The 21,828-nt window shown below is 35.0% G+C and overlaps 1 protein-coding gene across 2 annotated transcripts; it reads left to right on the forward strand.

Annotated features, from left to right (window-relative positions):
- Window positions 1-292: 292 nt before the first annotated feature.
- Window positions 293-19,909, forward strand: LOC122611115 (PH-interacting protein). Of its 2 annotated transcripts, XM_043784084.1 has the most exons (25): window positions 293-635; window positions 754-865; window positions 1,908-2,274; window positions 2,354-2,508; window positions 3,189-3,434; window positions 3,936-4,045; window positions 4,143-4,220; window positions 4,306-4,412; window positions 4,789-4,883; window positions 4,971-5,089; window positions 5,803-5,906; window positions 5,986-6,063; window positions 6,241-6,319; window positions 6,719-6,887; window positions 6,969-7,039; window positions 7,598-7,678; window positions 7,789-7,859; window positions 9,151-9,247; window positions 10,559-10,618; window positions 11,845-11,899; window positions 12,684-13,084; window positions 14,007-15,569; window positions 16,703-17,272; window positions 18,040-18,098; window positions 19,420-19,909. In XM_043784084.1, the coding sequence occupies exons 3-25, from the start codon at window positions 1,925-1,927 to the stop codon at window positions 19,613-19,615; spliced, it is 4,914 nt and encodes a 1,637-aa protein (XP_043640019.1). In that variant the 5' UTR covers window positions 293-635; window positions 754-865; window positions 1,908-1,924; the 3' UTR covers window positions 19,616-19,909. The 2 variants fall into 2 exon arrangements, with proteins under 2 accessions (XP_043640019.1, XP_043640018.1); XM_043784083.1 differs by lacking the exon at window positions 754-865 and having other exon boundaries at window positions 293-700.
- The last annotated feature ends 1,919 nt before the right edge of the window (window positions 19,910-21,828 follow it).

Genomic DNA, 21,828 nt, shown 5'->3' on the forward strand with positions numbered 1-21,828 from the left:
CAGATAAACACCCTACCATTATCTAACACACAGTAATTTCTTTTTCTCATTCCTATTTACACACACACATATGAATTCTTTCCCCACTGTTTTGTATTATCATCACCGTTTAACCGCCACAATGCGTGGACACCAAGCCTCGTAATTCTAAGAAAACTATTACCGTAATCATAATCCTATCATTAACAAAATCCATATTTTCAATATTTCCAGTTCGCCCCTCCAAAAATTACTTATTTTCAATTGAGTCTCAACAGTTTTATACAACACTTATTACTTCATCTCTTTCTTTCTCTCTCTCTCTCCTCTTCGAAAGCTTCATATCCCCTGCCTACGTTTTCTTTCTCTTTTCTTTGTTCTTCCAAAACAATATATTTTCCAGTGAAAAACACACACACTCACACCCACAAGCTTCATATCACCCCAATTTTATTCCATATACACACACACACATATATCTCTCGTTTTATAATTCTTTGTTTTGATTATATATACACACATATATAAATATACTTGAACTCCCAATTCGTGTTGTTCTACAAACATTCAATCCAAATTCCTTTGTCTTTTGGATCCGCATTAAAGATTTCACTCAACACACATAAAACATTCGATCATTTTTATCAAAAAAAAAGGTGAAATTTTTAGTTGTTGAAAACTAATCCAATTGATTAATGGGTAAAGGGTTATTGCATGTTTGGTAAGATCTCAACTGGGTTTTTTTTGTTTGTGTTTTTATTGAGTTTATTGCAGGGAATTTGACAATTTGAAGTTTAGGGCTTTGCTGTGAAATGTTAGTGTATGGTGGATTATCAGGGTTTTGTAACTTTTTTTGGATTGCCCATTTGGTTAATCGGTTGAAATTGTGAGTTTCCCTCATTTTTTTTTATAACAGTATTTTGTGTACAACAATAACGATACCCGGTCCTTTCCGGGGCGGGGTATGGGAAGGTGGGGTGTAGACAGTCATACCTTTACCCGAGAGTAGAGATACTGTTTCTAGAAAGAGCTCGGGTTATATTTTTGGTATAATGATTTAAAAGTTTTGTGATTTTATTTAGAGGTGATTGTTTAATTGAATAGATGTGAATAGTTTTTTTGAAGTGGGCCCTTGAATTTTGAAAATTAGTTATACATGTGGGATTGTGTCTTTTGCTTTTGAAAGTCATCCTGTGCTGACTGTTTTATGGCATTGAGTTGTATGACAAGGGTTATCATTGTTTTGGTGTAGAAGGGGGTTAAGAGCGATTAAGGGTGTTGCGTGTAGGGTCAACAAATTAAGAAAAGTGAAGGACAAAACGGAAGCTTGTATGTGTGTCCCCTCCGGCGGGGGGGGGGGGGGGGGGCGTAGGTCAGAGCATGGTGAAAGTTTTACTGCAGATATTTGTAATGTTAAAGAAGCATACAAGTTGTCTTCATTGTGGTGGAATCCTGCAAAAAAGTACCCTAGTTAGAAGTCCTGTATTTGTGGACCGTCAGTTATGTCGCAGTGACTGCACACTTAGCGGTATTGTTTGGGTAATCCTTGTTAGTTGGGAGTTATAGTGGTAATAGCTATTAGGTTTAAACTTCTATCTGAGGACTAAAATAAACAAAGTTCTATGATAAAATTTCATTATCATATTTGGTAATACTATGGGACCCAAAAAGACTTGATTTAGTTTGGTGAATAAGGGTGCAAACTTTAGTCCGTGTAAAATAAAACGCGCATAAGTGATGGCTGCTTTAGATTATTTTGATTGTGCCTTTTGCTGTAGAATGTTTTCTTGCTTACTAAATTTATTGATCGTGTCAAGGTGCATAAAAAATGACGTTCTTGAAAAAAATGATAAATGATTTACATATGACATGTGCACTTCTTGAAAATTGTCTTGTAATAAAGAACAATGCTGCATAAAATTTCACAGGATTTGAAAGAGGACATATGGCTCTTAACAAAAATCTTCCTCCCAATGAACCACCTACTACTGGGAGTTCAAAATCATTAACTGTTTCCAGTAAGGTGAAGGGGAGAGCTCAAATTGTTAATGTAGACAGACATGTTAATGAAGCTGGAGCAGAAATTGACCTTCGGGAGGTCTACTTTTTGATTATGCATTTCTTATCAGCTGGCCCATGTCACCGGACCTATGGGCAATTTTGGAATGAACTCCTTGAGCATCAACTTTTGCCACGAAGATATCATTCTTGGTATTCTAGAAGTGGTATTACAAGTGGGGATGAAAATGATGATGGGATGTCTTTCCCATTGAGCTACAATAAGTTGGTGGAGAGGTAATATGTGCTAAATATGTAGCAAACTTAATTAAGGCAGAGATCAGTTTTCTGAATGTTTAAATTTGTTTTTGTTTAGGTATCCTCACATAGAGAAGGACCATCTAGTAAAGCTGTTGAAGCAACTCTTAAGTGGTGCGGCCTCTCCTTCACATGGTCTCATTAGTGGGATTCCTTCAAATGCTGCTTCTGTTCCTACACTTTTGGGAACTGGTTCCTTTTCACTTTTGACTGGTATAATAGATTATCATTGTTTAAGCTTTGGCTTCTATTTGTACTCTCCCAACATAATTCGACCTATTCCCTTATTGGGGAAGTTTTAACTTTACTGATTCATATGGTAGTCATTGCAAACCTATGAATCTGATCTACAAGATCTTTTTTTGTCATTATGGATATGCATTAGACACATTTTAATGAGGGAAGATTTACGGGCTGGGTAAAAGGGTCTAAAAAGGTTTGGTTAGGGGTGTTTGTTATTGTGATTATGAATAAGGTCTTGCGTTTTCAAAATAGATTATGCGTTTTCAAATTTGCGTTTTGAAAAAGCATGTATGGACATGCTTCTCCAAAATCGCGTTTTCATAGCAGATAATCACTTTTTCATACAAACACTTTTATAAATTATTTGCGTTTTACAGACGTAATAATCAAATAATCACTTCAAAACGTAATCCCAAACACCCTTAATTGCAATAAAGAGTGCTATTAGAGATCGTGATTCTTTTTAGGACAGAGGGCGGAGTTCAATAAACATATATGTTTATAAATGAATTCTATCAGTCATGTTTTTTTATAAAGCTAAATTGTTCGCTACTACCTTGGATATTATTATAAAGTATATAAGAGGAAGCATATGTCATAGCGATGTTATATTTTCTATTTACCTAATTCAGGGGTTGTATTACTTGTAGTCACAGATGATGCGAAGAATCGAAACAATCAATGGAGCCGCCCTCCAGGGTTCATGCGTTGGCCCCATATGCAAGCTGATCAGGTGCGTGGACTTGGGCTAAGAGAAATTGGTGGAGGGTTTGCAAGGCATCATCGTGCACCGTCCATTCGGGCCGCTTCTTATGCCATTGTGAAACCATCTACCATGGTTCAAAAGATGGAAAATCTTAAAAGGCTTAGAGGCCATCGAAATGCAGTGTATTGTGGTGAGCCACCTCTTTTCACTCAATTTTTAGAAATATAATTGCCATTAAATTTTTGTATTGAGCTTAAGTTTTTATCATTGAGAAAACTCTAGTAAGAAGCAGTGATTTTAGTTATTGCTTTATAATTTGCTCTATGGACTTTCTAGATTATTACTCAAACGAAACCATTCAACTTCCAAATAGTGTAATAAAAATTAGTCAAGTTTCTTGCATGTTACTGGTTTTTTGTTTGATATTAACCCAGAAATATCAATTTTGAGAAGTACTGTAGTATGAGGATCAAGATTAAACGTTGATTGACCTAACTAGAAATCAAGTGTACACATAGCACAATCTTTTTTTTTTCTTAATTTTGGAAAAGATTATGTCTGCTTTATCTGTGGTTCTCCTTTTTGGTGCTGTACGCTTCAGTTTTTGTTCTTTTTTCATGCGGGCGATATGTTTTTCTATACTGAACTTTTATATAAACTAAGTATGACATAATTATCTGCTTTATTCCAGCAATATTTGACCGATTAGGAAGATATGTTATCACTGGTTCGGATGACCGCCTTGTGAAGATTTGGTCAATGGAAACTGCATATTGTTTGGCCAGCTGCCGTGGACATGAAGTGGGTTGAACTGACATAGATTTACTTTTTCTTTTCTATATCCTTAATAATATTTCTCATCTGGTCCAGTTATCCATCACATCATATGATTCAACAGGGTGACATTACAGACCTTGCTGTGAGCTTTAACAACGCCCTAGTTGCTTCTGCATCAAATGACTGCATTATACGAACTGTAAGATATCACTTATCACAAATAAAGCATATTCAAGTTTGCTAGAAATTTTGAATATGGTAATCTGAATACTTTGGTGTGATAGTGGCGAATACCTGATGGACACCCAATTGCGGTTCTACGTGGTCACACAGGGGCAGTTACAGCCATTGCCTTCAGTCCCAGAGCAGGCTCTACGTATCAGCTACTCTCGTAAGTTTTTATTCATTATCATTTTTAACCATCAGTTTACTTTTACATCGAGTTGGGGGGAAAAAAGAAGAGAGAGAGGAAGGGGGGGGGGTTGTATTTTGATTTCTATTATTTAATCAATTTCTAGTATCAGGGAACCTAGTTATAATCACAAATTGGCAAACACTTGGCACCGTGTGCCCGCATTTGAACACTAATCGTTGTCCCACATCTATTTTCGCTGATTATCTGATTATGAATATCACATTTTCACCTTGAAAATCCGACGTCCGCTTGTTGTCTGATTTCTATGGTCTACAGCGGCTACCCGTTTTATGATTATATGTTGTATGCATACATCTTGTAACATTTTTTAATCTTCTTTTCTTACCTGTAGGTCGTCTGACGATGGTTCGTGTAGGATTTGGGATGCTAGACACTCTCAGTTCAGCCCACGGATATATATCCCTAAGCCTCCTGAACCTCAAGCTGGTTAGTCATAAATGTTACGTGGGCGGTGGCCCTATCACAACTCATGATTTATTAAACTTATATTTAAGATTATGTTTGTAACACTAGGGAAAAGCAATGGCCCATCAACATCAAGTTATGTTCCGCAAACTCATCAGATATTTTGCTGTGCATTCAATGCTAGTGGAAGTGTTTTTGTCACTGGAAGTTCTGACACTTTTGCAAGGGTATACTACTATATTTTAACAATACTGTTTGAATTTCATAGTCAGAAAGTTATCACCGTGGGGGCAAAAAAAATTCAAACTGTCCGCTTAATAGTTTTTATTTTAATTTTTTAAATGGACCAGATTCACATAGTACCATAAATTTCCATGAATGTTTTTGAGAGGCCAGATGATCCCCTTGTACCCCTTTAATCTCCTCCTCTACTTGCATTTGGAACTTTTAAGATAATTTCCATAGTTGTTACCCTACATTTGTGCATATCAATTCCCTTAACTCCATGTCTAGTTTAATCCCCTAACACATAGTGTTTTCTATTTTTGAAACATAGAAAGATAAGGAAAGATTTGAAAATAAATGTAGAGAACCTAAAATGTTTTCTGTTTTTGAGATTTGTAAAATATCAAATTAAGAAATGAACCGAAAGAAGTCTCTTTGCTGATTCGCTCTTCAAATTTTCCTACAAAATGTGGGTAGATTGGAGGAAATGATACCAGAAGACCTGATCAATTTTCTTAATGATAAAACTACAAAGGAAGGGTATTAATTGTAGTACTGAAAGCGTTCTCTCCGTTTCTCTTCTACTTGAGAACATGAAAAATAATTAATTCATAACAATACATGTTTCTCAATTTTTTTTTCTAATACAGTGAATAGATAATGTTTAATGACAAATGTGAATTGGAGACCTGTATCTTACTCTAACTACTTGCAGGTTTGGAATGCCTGCAAAACTAACAATGATGATCCAGAGCAAGCCAATCATGAGATGGATATTTTAGCGGGACATGAAAATGATGTTAACTATGTACAGTTTAGGTACAATACTAGATAATTTTTGATTATTAGTTTTTCATAATTTGGCCGAGTCTAATATTTATTTTCCATTATGATGCAGTGGGTGCACTGTGACTGCTAGATTATCTCCATCTGACACCTCAAAGGAAGAAAACCTTCCGAAATTCAAGAATACATGGTCCTTGTTTATTTCCTTTTAAATAGCTATTATGAATTTTCATTTACATTAAAAATAGTGTGAATTTCATTCTGCTTCGTGATGTTTAATCTTAATATTTAAGTGTTAGCTGAATCTTTAAGGTTTAACCCATGACAAGGTGGTCTAAATTATATAATCGAATGTTCAATTTTGCAGGTTTACCCATGACAACATTGTTACGTGTTCTCGTGATGGCAGTGCAATTATTTGGGTTCCAAAGTCACGTAGATCTCATGTGAGATATTCTATCATAACATTCTCAACTGTTGTTCTCTCAAATTATTTAAACCTGATTGATCTTATTGATCATTATATAATTAAGGAATCCCGGAGCTGGCAATTTTGACCCGCTTACTTATGAGCTGGGCAATTTGAGCTAAGTTTTGCATCAAATGGGTCAAATATTAAATTAGCTAAACAGGGAACGGGTCAAATGACTAATGGGTCAAACAGTTTGAAAGTTGCTCAAATGTCATCATTTTTGTGTTCAACCCCTATACCTTTATTTTAAGATTTAGATCATTAGATACTCTTTCTGTTACTTAGACTGATAGACTCCCCGCCAACCCATTTTATATTACTTCCTTTTACCACTTCCTGTAGCTGTTAACTAAGTAGATTCTTTGACTTTCAGGGAAGAGTTGGACGTTGGACTCGAGCATATCACTTGAAAGTTCCTCCACCTCCAATGCCCCCTCAACCACCACGAGGGGGTCCGCGTCAACGGATTCTTCCTACCCCACGTGGTGTTAACATGATTGCCTGGAGCCTTGACAATCGTTTTGTACTTGCTGCGATCATGGGTACGTTGAATATAACTTAAATTATTTCTATGTGAAAGAAGTCCTGAATGAGTTGTTCTAATATATACAAGATTGATGCAGATTGCAGAATATGTGTGTGGAATGCTGTAGATGGTAGCCTGGTCCATTCTCTAACAGGCCACAGTGAATCTGTAAGTGTCTTTATTTTTTTGTTTGAAATATTTCATATTCTTGATTTCTTCTGAAGGTTCCTGACCTTGTGATATGAACAGTGTCACTATTATATCACATTGAGAAATTGATGTCAAAACTGAGTATTGATTATATACTTGCAGATAGTTTGAATTAAAAGATTAAACTGAGGAACCATGATATGGTCACTTACATAGAAATAGAAATGAAGTTTAGTGTTTATATATAGAAAGTGTAGTGCCTTGAATTTAAACGAAAATAGAGTGTAACGCCTTCTTTCTCCTGAAAAGATCTCGTGCATAATATAAAATTGGGTACTTAATAACTTATTATTTATTGCGATTAACCTTCCGTAATTTATGTTACATAAAAATAAAAAAATAGAGCGTAGTGCGTTATTTGTCCTGAAAAGGTATGGTGCATAATATAAAATTGGGTACTTAATAACTTATTAGTTACTGCGATTAACCTGCCCTAATTTATGTTACATAAAAATAAAGCTTCAGACCGTAATTGGCACATGTATTTATATTATAATATTGTGCTTTTATTTGCAGACTTATGTTTTGGATGTTCATCCTTTCAATCCACGGATAGCTATGAGTGCTGGTTATGATGGAAAAACGATAGTGTGGGACGTGAGTATTTCTTTCTCTAAACCTCAGTTATTATCCTTTTATTTCCCATTCTTGTTGCATATTGATATATTTTAGTTTAAATGATTCCATTTTGCTTCACTGGTATATAGATATGGGAAGGACTACCTATTCGTGTATTTGAAATCGGACGTTTCAAGCTAGTTGATGGAAAATTTTCTCCGTAAGTTGACAGTGTTTATTTTTTAAATTCCATGTCATTCTATCTATACCAGTAGTATAATGTAAATCCCATCTACATTTTTAGTTTTACTTTGGCTCATATATCAAGAATTTCTAATACTATCCTTATGGGCCACACATACTTCAGGAGTAGAAGTAGAATCAACTATTGTATGAAGTTAGCACAATAAGTTTGCTTCTTTTTCTGTTTCTTGAAAACTGTCAACATGATACTCAACCTAGTCCAATAAAGTGCTGACTATTTGCCAAATGCCTGAAACTAGATCTTGTCTGCTAAGGAGAATAGCATGAACAACCTGTAGCAACACCAATTAATAAGTCATCTTCAAGGATGTAAATGTGGCCGTAGCGGAGATATATTGGAGACTATACATTACTAAGAATTTAATTTTTTAAAAATAAATATTAGCATTATATTCATGATTTGTATGTTTTACATATATTTCTACTTAATTGTTTTACACGCACATATAATTCTAGCTTTTTGTTTAATAAATCATATATTAAGCTACTGTTTATTAAATAATATAAACAAAAATACGATAATAAAAGTAAAACATTACAGTAAACATAAAACATTTATAAAATAAACATAAAATTATATAAGTTTTTTTTTTAATTGTAAAAGTAAGGTTTAAACATGAAAAAAAGTCAATTTTTTTTTATCGATGAATCCCGATATTATACGTTAAATACTGATATTGACCGTTATTGACCGAAATCGATGACCAATATGTGAAACCTCGTAAAGGTAACCCCGATATCCGATATCACCGAAATATCGAACGATATTTATGATACTGGTCATCTTAGCTGAAATAGTCGCATTTATGCGAGTGTTTGGATATATGTGTTTGAAGGTGATTATCTAATTATCGTTATAGCTCACGCAAGTCACTTGAAGGCAATTATTCTATTTTCTAGCACCGGAGGAGCAAAACCCCAGCCGCTATCTTTAGCACACATTTAAACATTATTGTAATGTTTTTCTTTTTGTGTACCTGATTATCCACCTGATTATCTGCACACATTTAAAAATTATTGTTCTGTTTTTCTTTTTGTGTACCTGATTATCCACCTGATGTGTTTTCAAATAACACATCCATATACCTCGTAAGAAACCCTTGCTAGTTTTGCTGGACATTCTAGAATGGAAATTGTTCTAGTGCATAGTATGATTTTCTGCTACATGCTGAAATAATTCAAATATCTGACACATTCTATATATATCACTGACCTATTCGTTGCTCTTGAATATCCTATATTAACAGGGATGGGACATCCATTATACTATCGGACGAGGTTGGTCAGCTATATATATTGAGCACTGGTCAAGGAGAGGCACAAAAAGATGCCAAGTATGATCAGGTATAAGATAGAAACTACTAGTACATGTATAAAAACTAGCAACACCCTATGTCGTCATTTTTGTGGGATATCTGTTTTCCAGGTTTTTCTAATTTTTAAAATTTTGTTTTTGGTCTAAACTTAAACACAACACAATAAACTCTAATTTTTGCAAATATTAACGGTAATCTATCAAGTATTGGGACTTTTAAGCTTGACCTTTGATATTTCTATAAAGTATTTATATATATATATATAGGGGTGGCTTATTTTAGGACCAATTCGGACATGTGTTTTTTGTAACTTACACACCAGCATCATCATCTATTACGATATACAAGACTTTTTTGTAAAAACACTAAGACTTTCCGGCAACGGGCCCACCGGAAAATCATGTGTAAGTTACACATGTGTAAGTTAACTTACACATGATTTTCCGACGACGCGGTGACCGGAAAATCATGGTGGTGGTCGGAGATGATCATGGTGGTGGTTATTTATAAGGGTGAGTTATTTATAGTACAAGCATTTAAAAAAGTACTTAAAGTACAAGGTTTTTCCTCCTTCTTTCCATCCACGACCACCACCACCACCACCACCACCACCACCACCATGATCATCTCCTACCACCACCATGATCCTCTGGCGAGACTTACACATGCGTAAGTTAACTTACACACACATGCGTAAGTTAACTTACACATGTGTAAGTTAGCTTTCCGGTGAGAATCAGGTTTGTTTTCGGGTGGATACGGTACGGGCCAGAGGCCCTCATCCGTTCGAAGCTGACCGTCAAGGGACGCATATGGGAATCGTATGGATTTGATGGGCGGCGATCCAAGAGATGGTGACGGTTTGCTACGGTACGGGCGAAGCCCTTGCTGCCGGCGCCGGCGCCGTGGTTGGGGTGGTCGGAGATGATGGTGGCTAGTGGTGGTTGTCTCGTGAAGGAAAAAAGCTAGAAATTTTAAACCCTAAAGTGCTAAAAATTTGTACTTACACATGTGTAAGTCTCGCCGGAGATGGTCGCCGTCGCCGGAGGATCATGGTGGTGGTCGTAGATGATCATGGTGGTGGTGGTCGGAGATGGAAGGAAGGAGGAGGAAAAACCTTGTACTTTTTGTACTTTTATAAATGCTTGTACTATAATTATCTTTCTCCTATATATATTTACCTATATATATAGATATTACATAATATTAAAATTACTGATATCCCACCAATAGCACACCATGATAACTGATATCTCGGTCCTTGACCGATTACGGATTTTGGTTCGGTATAAATACATAGGCAACACCTGTTACTGATGCTATATAAGTTTGGAAACAGTTTTTTCTTGGAGATTACCGACCCTTAGTTCAAGATGCAAATGGGAATGTTCTTGACCAGGTTAGTTTTTTTTGTGACACTTGCTTTTGAAATAATTGCAATTGCCAGATCAAATGTATATCTGTGTCTTGCATTAGTGCAAGACGAAGAAGTGCTGTTATTTGTATATTCTGATTTTATTTAGCATTAACTAGAAAGATTAGCCGTGATTCGCTATGGTATTATCATCTTTAGGTTTTGTCAACTGTTTCCTGGTATACGTTTTATGGATCATAAATAATTAACAACAGATATTTGTTACTCTTGTATTAGAACTAATAACATCTTTTTGAACATTATTTTTTGCAACCTATATTACTTTTGTACTAATTTTGAAGGCGACAAATATATTCTTAAACAACCAAAATCTCACCAGGCTTTTGATTAGGTCCAACTTGGAAAGTGGTTACTTAGTTAAGCTCAAGTCTTGCAGCCAAGTCCAATATTGTAGCTAAAATAAACTTGTATGATTGGAAGCCTATCTAACTAAATCGTTAGCGTAACCAAAAAAGTTACCGTAACATATAGTTAGTGTAACTAAAAAACACTGTAGCAGAATTGTTTTGCCTTATTATATATATATATATAATGTTTTAGTATAGATTTACACTGTAAATCATAAATTTTTACTATCTGAGTCACTGAGTGATAAGAAAGTAGGTTACATGTGATGGGATCTCAAATTAATGGTCAGAATTTGACTTCATTCTATCAGAGATAATCTTCAGTTGTATATTATACTTATAGAAACTTTAAGCTTATTTGAAAAAGTCGGACTAATATTGAAAAAAGCTTTTGATAATTGCAAGGTTGTAAATAATGCTCGGCGGTCGACCACCTTTAAGGTTAAATCTCATTTCGCGGAGTTATAACGGCGTTATAACGGAGACTATAAAATATAAAGGAATTTATATAAAAAATATATATATTAGCAATATCCTAACAAAATTAGTCAAAAAAATGTCTTTTGACCGTTAAATCCGTTATTTGACCGTTGAATTCCGTTATTTGACCGTTAAATCCCGTTATAAAGGCCGTTAAAACCGTTAAATCCGTTATAACGGCCATTAAATCCTCAGACCTTTAAATTTACCCTCCAACCCCCTTAACGTAACGCTGGACCTCCGTTACCGTTATAACGGCCGTTAAGGCCGTTATTTACAACACTGGATAATTGTACTAGACTGAGTTTCTTTGATTACTTTATGCTATTTGTTCTGATGTTACTAGAGTTTTAACCTACACAGGAAACACAACAACCTCCCTATCGAAGAAATATGCAAGATCTTCTTTGTGATTCAGGTTTGTCATAAGAAGATTTGAAGTGACCATTATTATATACGTGTCTTGTTTTCTGACTGATTACTGATAGAGCTGATATTTGGGTGACCTTAAGGGAACTCTTGGAGGTGGCAAATATTAACATTTTCACCTAAATGGGTTCGGATCTGTTTCAATGGGTCATATGGGTATGTATCTTAATACTTGGGTAAGAATTGGAACAGAACATCTTCAAATGTTGCTGCCAACGGTATATTTAAATGTCCATGTCCTTCTAAATGTCTTGGATTATTAGTTTCTGATAAGATGTAACACATAGATTATTTATGTATGTAAAGAAATTGACAAAAGCACTGTTGGTTTCCCAAATGAGTACATTTTGACTCGTATTAAAAATATACCAGTCATGACCCAAATCCCTTTTACCCTTGACCCCACCCGCCTGACCTGTTCATCTAACCACCTCTAGTTACCTGCAAACTGCTATGGAAACTCTACATCCAAAAATTTTCCTAACTGTATTTCATTAGTTTGATTTATCTTTAGCGGATCAAATGGGTAAAAACATTTTTTGAGGCAAAATTGAAACCTTTTTAAAATCTGTCTAATGTATTGCAATACTCTAATGACTGTATTCCGAAAGTTGGATTAATATTGCTGCAAGCTAATTCTTGTAATTTTATTTACCCCTACCTGATTTTAAAAAGTATAATGTAAAACGGATAAAAAGTTTAGTAGGTGTATGCAACCTTTTTCAACTTCCAACCTATAAAAGTTTTAAATTCTTCATTTTGAAACATTTTAGGCATGATTCCATACCCGGAGCCTTACCAAAGCATGTACCAGAAAAGACGGCTAGGAGCTTTGGGGTTAGAATGGAGGCCATCTTCAGTCAGATATGCTGTAGGAACTGACATCAGTCTTGTTGACCAAGAGTACCAAGTGCCTCCAATTGCTGACTTGGATATTTTGGACCCACTTCCAGAGTTTCTTGATGCCATGGAATGGGAACCGGAAATAGAAGTACAAACTGATGAAAACGATTCAGAGTATAATGTGACAGAGGAGTATCACTCTGGAGGAGAGCAAGGAAGTTTGAGTTCCAATGTGTCTGCTAGCCTTGAAGGAAGTGGAAGAGATAGTGACGATCAAAGTTCTTGTGATGAAACCACCCGCAGGTCTAAAAAGAAAAAGTTGATGGCAGAAGTAAGTCCCACTTTACAGTTTACACCTTCTGACTTATTTTTCAAAGGACTACCTTTCATTACGTTGACATATTGAATTTGATAAGTAGTTCCATTGAATCTATCATGCAATGTGTAGTTGGGAATAGAATAAATTTCTTCTAGTTCCTGGGAAAATAATCCATTTGGTTTGTTTAACATGTTCTATCCAGCAAGAAATTGGCTTGAAATCGTAATCATGTTGGCGTTCTTTTGTCCATTGCGGGCAAAAAATAGCAATACACTCGTGTATTATTTCCAATTTGGTCACTAGATATCTAGATCTATTACTGAGCCATTAAAGTTCTGAATACTTTACAAGAACCCTGAACTCATAATCATTTCTGAAAAGTATAGCAGTTTAGTATCAATTTGAAGTCCAATGACCAAGTATGCAGGCTGTTTGGGGTTATGCAATTTGTTCTTGCTGAAACTGGTTTACCCTAAAAACCGCACATACTTTTCTATTGTTGCATTTTTTTATCCTGTTTTGATTCGTGTACTATATTTTTCATATTCAATGTCTATATTTGACAGAATCACAGGTCAATCTTATGATTATGTGTACTTTGACTTGCTGAATTGGACAATACTTGTGACAATATTTGTACATGTCCAACTCAGCTAGTCAAATTGCTCATAATCACAAGATCTGCCTCCTTGCATGTTACCCGTGACAGGTAAAAAGAATACATATTAAATGAGATGGTCACAAATTTAGCATAGTGCTGTTAAAAATGCAAAAAAAAAAAAAAAACAAGTTAGCATTGAGACGTAGACATTTTCTGCAAAAATGAGGGAAAGTATGTTGGCTTTTAATTATCTTTAGTCTTCTGAAAACCAATATGTTGCTTAAATTTTCCAAATTGTTAACTTTTGCCCTGAAATCTTTTTATTGTTGTCAGGCTGAGGTCATGACTTCTTCAGGAAGACGTGTAAAGAGGAGGAATTTGGATGGTGAGGAGACTTCACTTAGAAACAACAGAAGTAGAAAGTCAAAAGTTGGTCAAAAGTCCTCTAAAAAGAAGTCATCTCAGCACAAATCTGGAAGGCCTAGGAGGGCCGCTGCACGCCATGCTCTAAGTTTTCTATCTAAAATAAGTGGAAGAGCCTCAGATGGAGAAGAGGATGTTCTAGAAGGTGGTTCATTTGAAAGTTATTCCAGTCAGCAAGAAACCGATGCTGGAAGTGACGAAACGGAAATTTCATATGAAAATGAACAAAACGAGCATGTGTTGAAAGGCAAACAAATAGTATCTGAAAATGTGGATTCCAATAAAGATGCTCCCAAAAAGAGGTTGGTCTTTAAACTTCCCAATCGAGATTCGAGAAAACGGGAACTGGTGGGGTCATCATCATTCACGCACCCTCATGACATAGAAGGATCAAGCACGCATATATCCCCGATTGATGGAAATTTTGCATTTGTTGACAGAGATGACAATCTTAACTCATCTGTGAAAAAATTGAATCACTTGAACCTGCTCGATAGAGACATTAAATGGGGAGGGGCAAAATCTCGCTCATCAAAACGTTCACGGATCACTGAACCAATGTCATCCTTTGCTAATTTTGGAAACGAGTCATGGCCCAATGGCGGTGTTAAGATCAAGAATGTTACCAATGAAGAACCTACTTTTGAAAAGGAGTTAATCGGTCCTCCAGATGTCCAAATCGAAAAGGGTAAAATGGTCTATCCAGACGAGGAACAAGAAAATGATGAAGATAAAGATACCCCTACACCTATTCCATCACAGATGAAATTGCGAATCATTCCCACAAAGTTAAAGATTAGATCATCAGTACATGAATCAAGAAATGGTACCATGATGTCTGATGGATATACTTCAGATGTCCCTGGTGTAAAACTTACCAAGATACCCCTAGAAGCTAGTCGGGATGCTACAGCTATCAGCTCTGATGTTCAAGAGTTACAGAAGCCAAATTCACGTGATAAGATGTTCAGAGAGGTATATAGACGGTCAAAATCAACTAGGAATAGAACAAGTGTAGGTATTAATGGTGGAGGAATGGAAGCAAGCACGTCTAATGCAGATAGTATTAATCAAGATGTACAAACTGAAGCAAGAATCCACGGGACTCGAAGAAATGTCAACGCAAGGATTATCAAGGATGAACAAAGTGAACCAAGAATCCATGGGACTCGAAGAAATGCCAATTTGAGGATTCTCAATGATGTTCCTGAAGATACATCAAGTAAAGAAAAATCTTCAAATGATGGAAGTGACGAGGCTCCACAAGAAGAGGATGGATTAAATTCAAGACATAGTGTGGGATTAAGATCTACCAGAAGAAGGAGAGCCGTTGACTACAATCGTAGAAACAAATCCCCAGAGAAAAAGAAACCACACCAATCAACGAGAAGTTCGTGGTTGATGCTTTCAGCTCACGAGGAGGGGTATCGATATATTCCTCAGTTGGGGGATGAAGTTGTATACTTTATACAGGTATGTGTCTGTTAATTTTAGGTCATCAGTGTCCTATTTTTATCATATGAAAAGTGCCATATTTTTCCTGAAATGTTTGTATTTAATGATTTTATTTTTTTCCATCAAGACGTGGCAATTTCAACCGGTTTTCTTCCAAATAAGTTGATCGCGGTTATGTTACAATCTCTTTCATCTAAATAGTAAAAGGTGCTCAAAAGGAAACGGGTTAAAAAGGTCAAACGAGGCGAAATTTACTAAGTATATTTAAAACGCTTAAAGCCTTTTTGTGTAGTTTATTTAAAGGTTATATTATTATTTTTTTTGGAGTTATATATTCTTTGTAATCATACTGATACAGATACTAACTATTTATTAAAAGCAATTTATGTTCAAAGAGCATTGGGCCAACCCAACTCAACCAGGCATGTTTCAACCTGTACCTAAAAGCCTGAAACCATTTTTTCTGGAAAAAGGATTAGGTTTCTGTTTTTAAATGTCGCCTCCCTTTTATTTTCATTCTTCATCTTCCATTTTGTGGGGTCCATCTCAATACTCTTTTCGTAAATTAATTGCTTCCCATATCCCAAATTATTGTGCGCGAACAACAAAGTAATATAAGCTACACATGTTTAATTGTTTTACGTTTGTTCTAATCTTGGAATTTACCCTCAAAAACACTGATGTATACATTGTTCTACAAATCTTGTTTCAGTATAACTAGTGTGGTAGCTCAATAAACTGATAAAAAATAATATATGGTTAGTATGAGAATTTGACTGTGAGTTGATGAAATAAAATCACTTACTGATCTGAAAGACATAATAACTGATGTGGAGTCATGACGAAATCAAGACTGATTTTATGTATGTGTTGTCATCCACTTTAGAATTTCATTGGGAACTGGGGAGGTCAACGATGGCCCCATCAGAGGTGGTGGTGCAAAAAGTAAAAGATTATAGTGTTTGGGGTCTTGGGGATTTTGATTTAATTTTGATGATAATTTGACTCGAGTTAGGGGTTATAAGAGGTTATATAACACACAGATGTGTAAGTTTTAATAAGAGGTTAGGGATATAGTACAGGGATATCCAAACTATTCATTTACTAAATTTTGTAAAATATTAATTAATATCTTCTTTATGGGTTTTCAGGGTCATCAAGATTACATCAATAATAGCAATTCAAGAGAGATTGGTCCATGGAGGTCGCTAAAGGGAGACATCAGGGACGTTGAATTTTGTAAAGTCAAAGACTTGGAGTACTCAGCACTCTCAGGTTCTGGTGAAGGCTGCTGCAAAATGACACTACAATTCGAGGACCCGACTTCTAATGTGGTTGGTAAGTCATTTAAATTGACTCTTGCAGAAGTCACTGGCTTCCCCGACTTTCTTGTTGAAAGAAGTAGGTATGATGCTGCTATGGAAAGAGACTGGAGGGCCCATGACAAGTGTCAAGTTTGGTGGAAAAATGAAAGTGGAGAAAATGGGAAGTGGTGGAAAGGGCAGATTGTGGAGGTCAAAGCCAAATGTGCTGACTTTCCAGATAGTCCATGGGAGCGGTTTTCTGTTGAGTATAAAGAGGATCCAACTGTGCTTCAACATAGTCCCTGGGAACTTTATGATAGTCGTATGGTATGGGAAGAGCCTCATATTGATGATGATATCAAAACGAAGCTAATTCGTGCTTTGGCAAAACTTGAAAAATCAGGGAACAAATCTGAGGTAACTTTATCATTTCCATATGTCTAATGTCTTTCTTATTAAGAGTTCTCAACTTTTCAAACCATCTTTAGAAATGAAACGGAACACTCTCCTTGGCTAGTATAGACAATTTTTAGACAAAAATGTTTAGATGGTGTCTTCTATATTAAATTAATCATAGCTTACAGAAATGATATATCATTCTAACCTTGGTGCCACTTTATGCATTATCGCAAAATGGTGGTTATTATATTAATCATAGCTTATTGAAATGAGATATCATTTAAACCAACTGGGTTGGAACTCTCGCCTCTCGAGACAGAGGTCTAGGGTTCGATCCTTATGCCCAGTAAGGCTGGAGTCCTTTTCTACCTATTGTAGAACCTAGAAGCAATCTCTCTACTTGGGTAAGACGGTCTACATCTTGACCTCCCCCATACACCGTGAAGACGGTATTGGGACCCAAAACCCGTGTGGGTTACTTACTTTTTTTATGTGAGAAAATGTGAAATGTTATTCATATAGTTTATTTTAGTTATTCGAAATCTGAATTTTGAAGTTGTTCCAGTGCCATCATTGCAAAATATATTAAATAAGTCCTAAATAATGCCGAAGATTTACAAAGGATCGGTAATATATTTGTTTTCCTCAAGTTTGTGACTTTGATTAAGACTATTGTGGCATTTACATTTTTACTAATGTGTATAGAATCAATTTGTTGTGATGGAGCATTCTAATAGTAATATCATATCCTTAACTAACATGTATTCTATTATCGGTGATTGCAGGATCATTATGGTGTTCAAAAATTGCGACAGGCATCACTGTCATTACCATTTATCAACAAGTATTGCTTTTCTTACCTGTTCTAGGTTGCATTATCTTGAAGGGAAGTGATATTACCACACTTTAATCACAAAATAGTGATTACCACATTGTACAACTTATATAACATTTGTACAAGTCTGTAAAGCACATGTGTGGTAATTATAATAATTATTGTGGTGCGAATATCACTTCCCTATCTTGAATCTTTCCATTGAGAACACATTTAAAATGAGAACATCGTGAGAACACTCAAACTTCATTTTGATACATTATAAGTCCATAAAACTAACAAAGTGTATAGCAAATTATCATTATTTAAGTGTTTAACTAGACATTTATGCATCCCGTTTGATGAATATGCATCCAAGATCGATGCACAAAACAAAAAACGTGATTTTCTTGATTTTAACAGATCAATGTGTTGTTAAACACTTAAATAATGATAATTAGTTGTACATTATGTTAGCTTTATGGACTTGTAATGCATCAAAATGAAGTATTTTTAGTGTTCCCACGTTCTCATTTTAAAGGTGTTCTCACTGGATTGGAACACTATATATATAATATTATATTTTTATCATTTTGTGGCCCGTCTTCATTTCTCCTTGCGTTAAGTATAGTGGAATATATATTGTAAATGTATGGCATAAGGTTCCATATATTTACACCATCAAATCTCTATCTTTGTTCCCACTAAATATTACTTTGAAAATCTCCTTTTTTTTGTGATCAGATCAAGTATATAAATATCTTCATTTCTTTTTGATGCCATACAACAAAATGAAAATGGTGAATCACCTAAAGAATTTTTTTTCTTTACATCATGTATCTTCACAGTTCATGGTCTTAGAGAAAGTGCAGATGTTGTAACTAATTGTTGCTTGTCAATAATATTTTCATTTTGTGCATTAAGTGTGTGAACCGAGTAACAAAGGAATTAGAGTTACCAAGTCAGTATAAACGAACAGAATCAGATAAGAGCAATATATACCATTAGGCAATAGGCAATGAGTGGGGAGGTCAGGTGTGTTTTTGTATCGAAACCTGCTTGGTTGGCCTAGGTCGTATTTATCTGGCAAAGAAATGAGTTATTTTGTAAAATATATACTGTAGAGAATGAGTGTAATATTTTATACTAATTCAGTGATAATTTTTTGGTTAATAAACTAATTAGTTTGTTTTATGTATTAAAATCAGACTTGGGCAACCTTCAGACCTGTTTGACCAATTTTCTAATCTATGGCTTAATTTCACCTGTTTACCCCAATATAAATATAAATGTTGACAAATTTAGGAATTGAACATGGCAGGTCTTACAAGTTAAGTATTAAATCTTGCAGGTTTCCAGTGCCTTTGACCCTTGAAATAATCCAATTAAGACTAGAAAACAACTACTACAGGAGACTTGCAGCGATGAAGCATGATGTTGAAGTGTTGCTAGAGAATGCAGGAAGTTTCTTTCGGAAAAACAAAGAGGGCTCGCTAAAGATGAGACGTTTATCAGACTGGTTTACAAGGACACTTTCGTCTTTGTAGGATTACTCTTCAATAATACACAGTTTTGTAGAGATCCCTGAAAAAGAATTCAGATCGTCTATAATTGCCTTTATTTTCTTTTGTAGATAAATTGTGACTTGCAAATTCTTTATCGCTGCCTTTAATCTTATTCTGAAACAAGTTGAATTAGTAGAGTTTAGAGAGCTTTTGGCACTGAGACTGCTTTAGTTGGTAAAGTTTTAGGTTTTTAGGAAATTCAATTGTATAGACTATAGACAGACATAATCTTAAGCAATCTAACAGGAAGTGAATATATTTCAAGCCTTTACAGAAGTTTTTACTCGCAGTTTGTTTTATATATTCGAATCATTGTTAGTAAAGATTTTATATTATATTGGAATGGGTTTTCTATGCTTGTCCACGTTTGGTGAGTTTGACACCGTGATTTTGTAGGCTTCCATGTTTAACTCCATACCTGTTGGTGTCGAATACCACAAGGATCATATCCATTCCCTTGTTCTCGTACTACAGCATTTGCATATTCCAACAATCTGAAAGAAACTTCTTGGCAACATTACATCATGTATGTCGTCTCGTTAGTATTTTTCTTTTTTTGGGTAAATGGGCATTTGCCCTTATGAAAATTCAAAGATTTTGGCATATTAAGGTTGTAAAGGATTGATACATAGAGCATTATTCTTATTGGGTCGTATACATTTAAGTCCACTAGGTCTTCAGAGTCTCTCTAAAAACCATCAAGTGTCCCCTTATTCAACACATTCCATCAAGATCTCGAGTAAACATATCATTCTTAACTGATATCCTCACAATTTTAAACCTCACAATGTGGATATAAGAATTCCATGCCTCCACACTAGTCTTACTATCCCATTTTATACTATATTATAAAGTAGATTTTTCTTAAATTTTTAACATTGACCTTGAAATTTTCAATATTGATTTTAAGTACTTCCCCAAAATGTCCCTCCTATCTATTATATATTTACCTAAAATAACTATAATACCCTTTATCTCTTTTCAAATCTCAACCAATCATCTTTTTTCTCTCTTCTCCATAAATCATTTATTCTTCCAATTCATTCAAAATCTTTTATCTCAAAAACTGTACATCGATAAATTATAAAAATTGTATGGGTGTTCTTAAAATTTCATGCTCTTTCATTAGAGATTTCATTCGGTATACTTTCGACAAATTTTTAAATCCGAGGGCGGAGCCCGTATGGCTAAGGCATTTGATTATCATACTCTATGACATATCAACTCCTATAACCTATCACATTCTATGACCTAGGTATCACCACCACTATCTCACCGCCGCAACACGCGGGTATTTGCTCTCGTATATTATAAATCAAATCCACTTTTCAACTTTCAACATTCGATTTCAACAATGTACCCATGATAATGCATGATGTACCATACATCAATGCATACAACTTTTTCTCACCTCCATGAATCATTTTATTCCACTAATTCTTTCAAAATCTTTTATCTCAAAAACTGTAAATCGATAAATTATAAAATTATATGGGTGTTCTTAAAATTTCAAACTCTTTCATTAAAGATGTCATTTGATATACTTTCGGCGAACTTTTAAATCCGGTGGCGGTGCCCGTACGACTGAAGCATTTGGCTATGACACTCCATGAGATATCACCTCCTATGACCTATCATACTCTATGACCTATCACCTTTATCATTTACCGCCACACTGCGCGGGTACTTGATTTCGTTATCCATAAAGTGTAATAACTTACTTTTTAGTTAATAAATGACCATTTTATACTTAAAACTTTAAAAGTAGTTGTATACTTGTATGTAATTATCTTGGAAGTTTTTAATTTTCAAGTTGTGTTACCTTGTCCATATTACTTATAATCAAGACTATACTATCTATAATATATTATAAAGCAAATTCACTTTTGAACTTTCAACTTTTCAACATTCAACAATTTTTCTCCTCAAACTTCAACCACTCATTTTTTTCCTCTATCTTTCATAAATCATTTTATTCCTCTAATTCTTTAAAAATCTTTTATCTCAAAAACCGTACATCGATAAATTATAAAAATTATATGGTTGTTTTAAATTTCATGCTCTTTTATTAGAGATGTCATTCGATATACTTTTGACGAATTTTTAAATCCGCAAGGCTAAGGCATTTGGATATTTACACTCTATGACCTATCAACCTACCATCTCACCGCCGCAACGCGCGGGTACATTCTCTC

The sequence above is a fragment of the Erigeron canadensis genome, chromosome 8 (assembly GCF_010389155.1).
Source record: "Erigeron canadensis isolate Cc75 chromosome 8, C_canadensis_v1, whole genome shotgun sequence".
Lineage (NCBI taxonomy): Eukaryota > Viridiplantae > Streptophyta > Magnoliopsida > Asterales > Asteraceae > Erigeron > Erigeron canadensis.

Coding starts and splice junctions, on each gene's coding strand:
- LOC122611115 (XM_043784083.1), top strand. Junction 6,064..6,240: donor CCGAAATTCAAGAATACATG/GTCCTTGTTTAT, acceptor TCAATTTTGCAG/GTTTACCCATGACAACATTG. Junction 13,085..14,006: donor AGAAAAAGTTGATGGCAGAA/GTAAGTCCCACT, acceptor TATTGTTGTCAG/GCTGAGGTCATGACTTCTTC.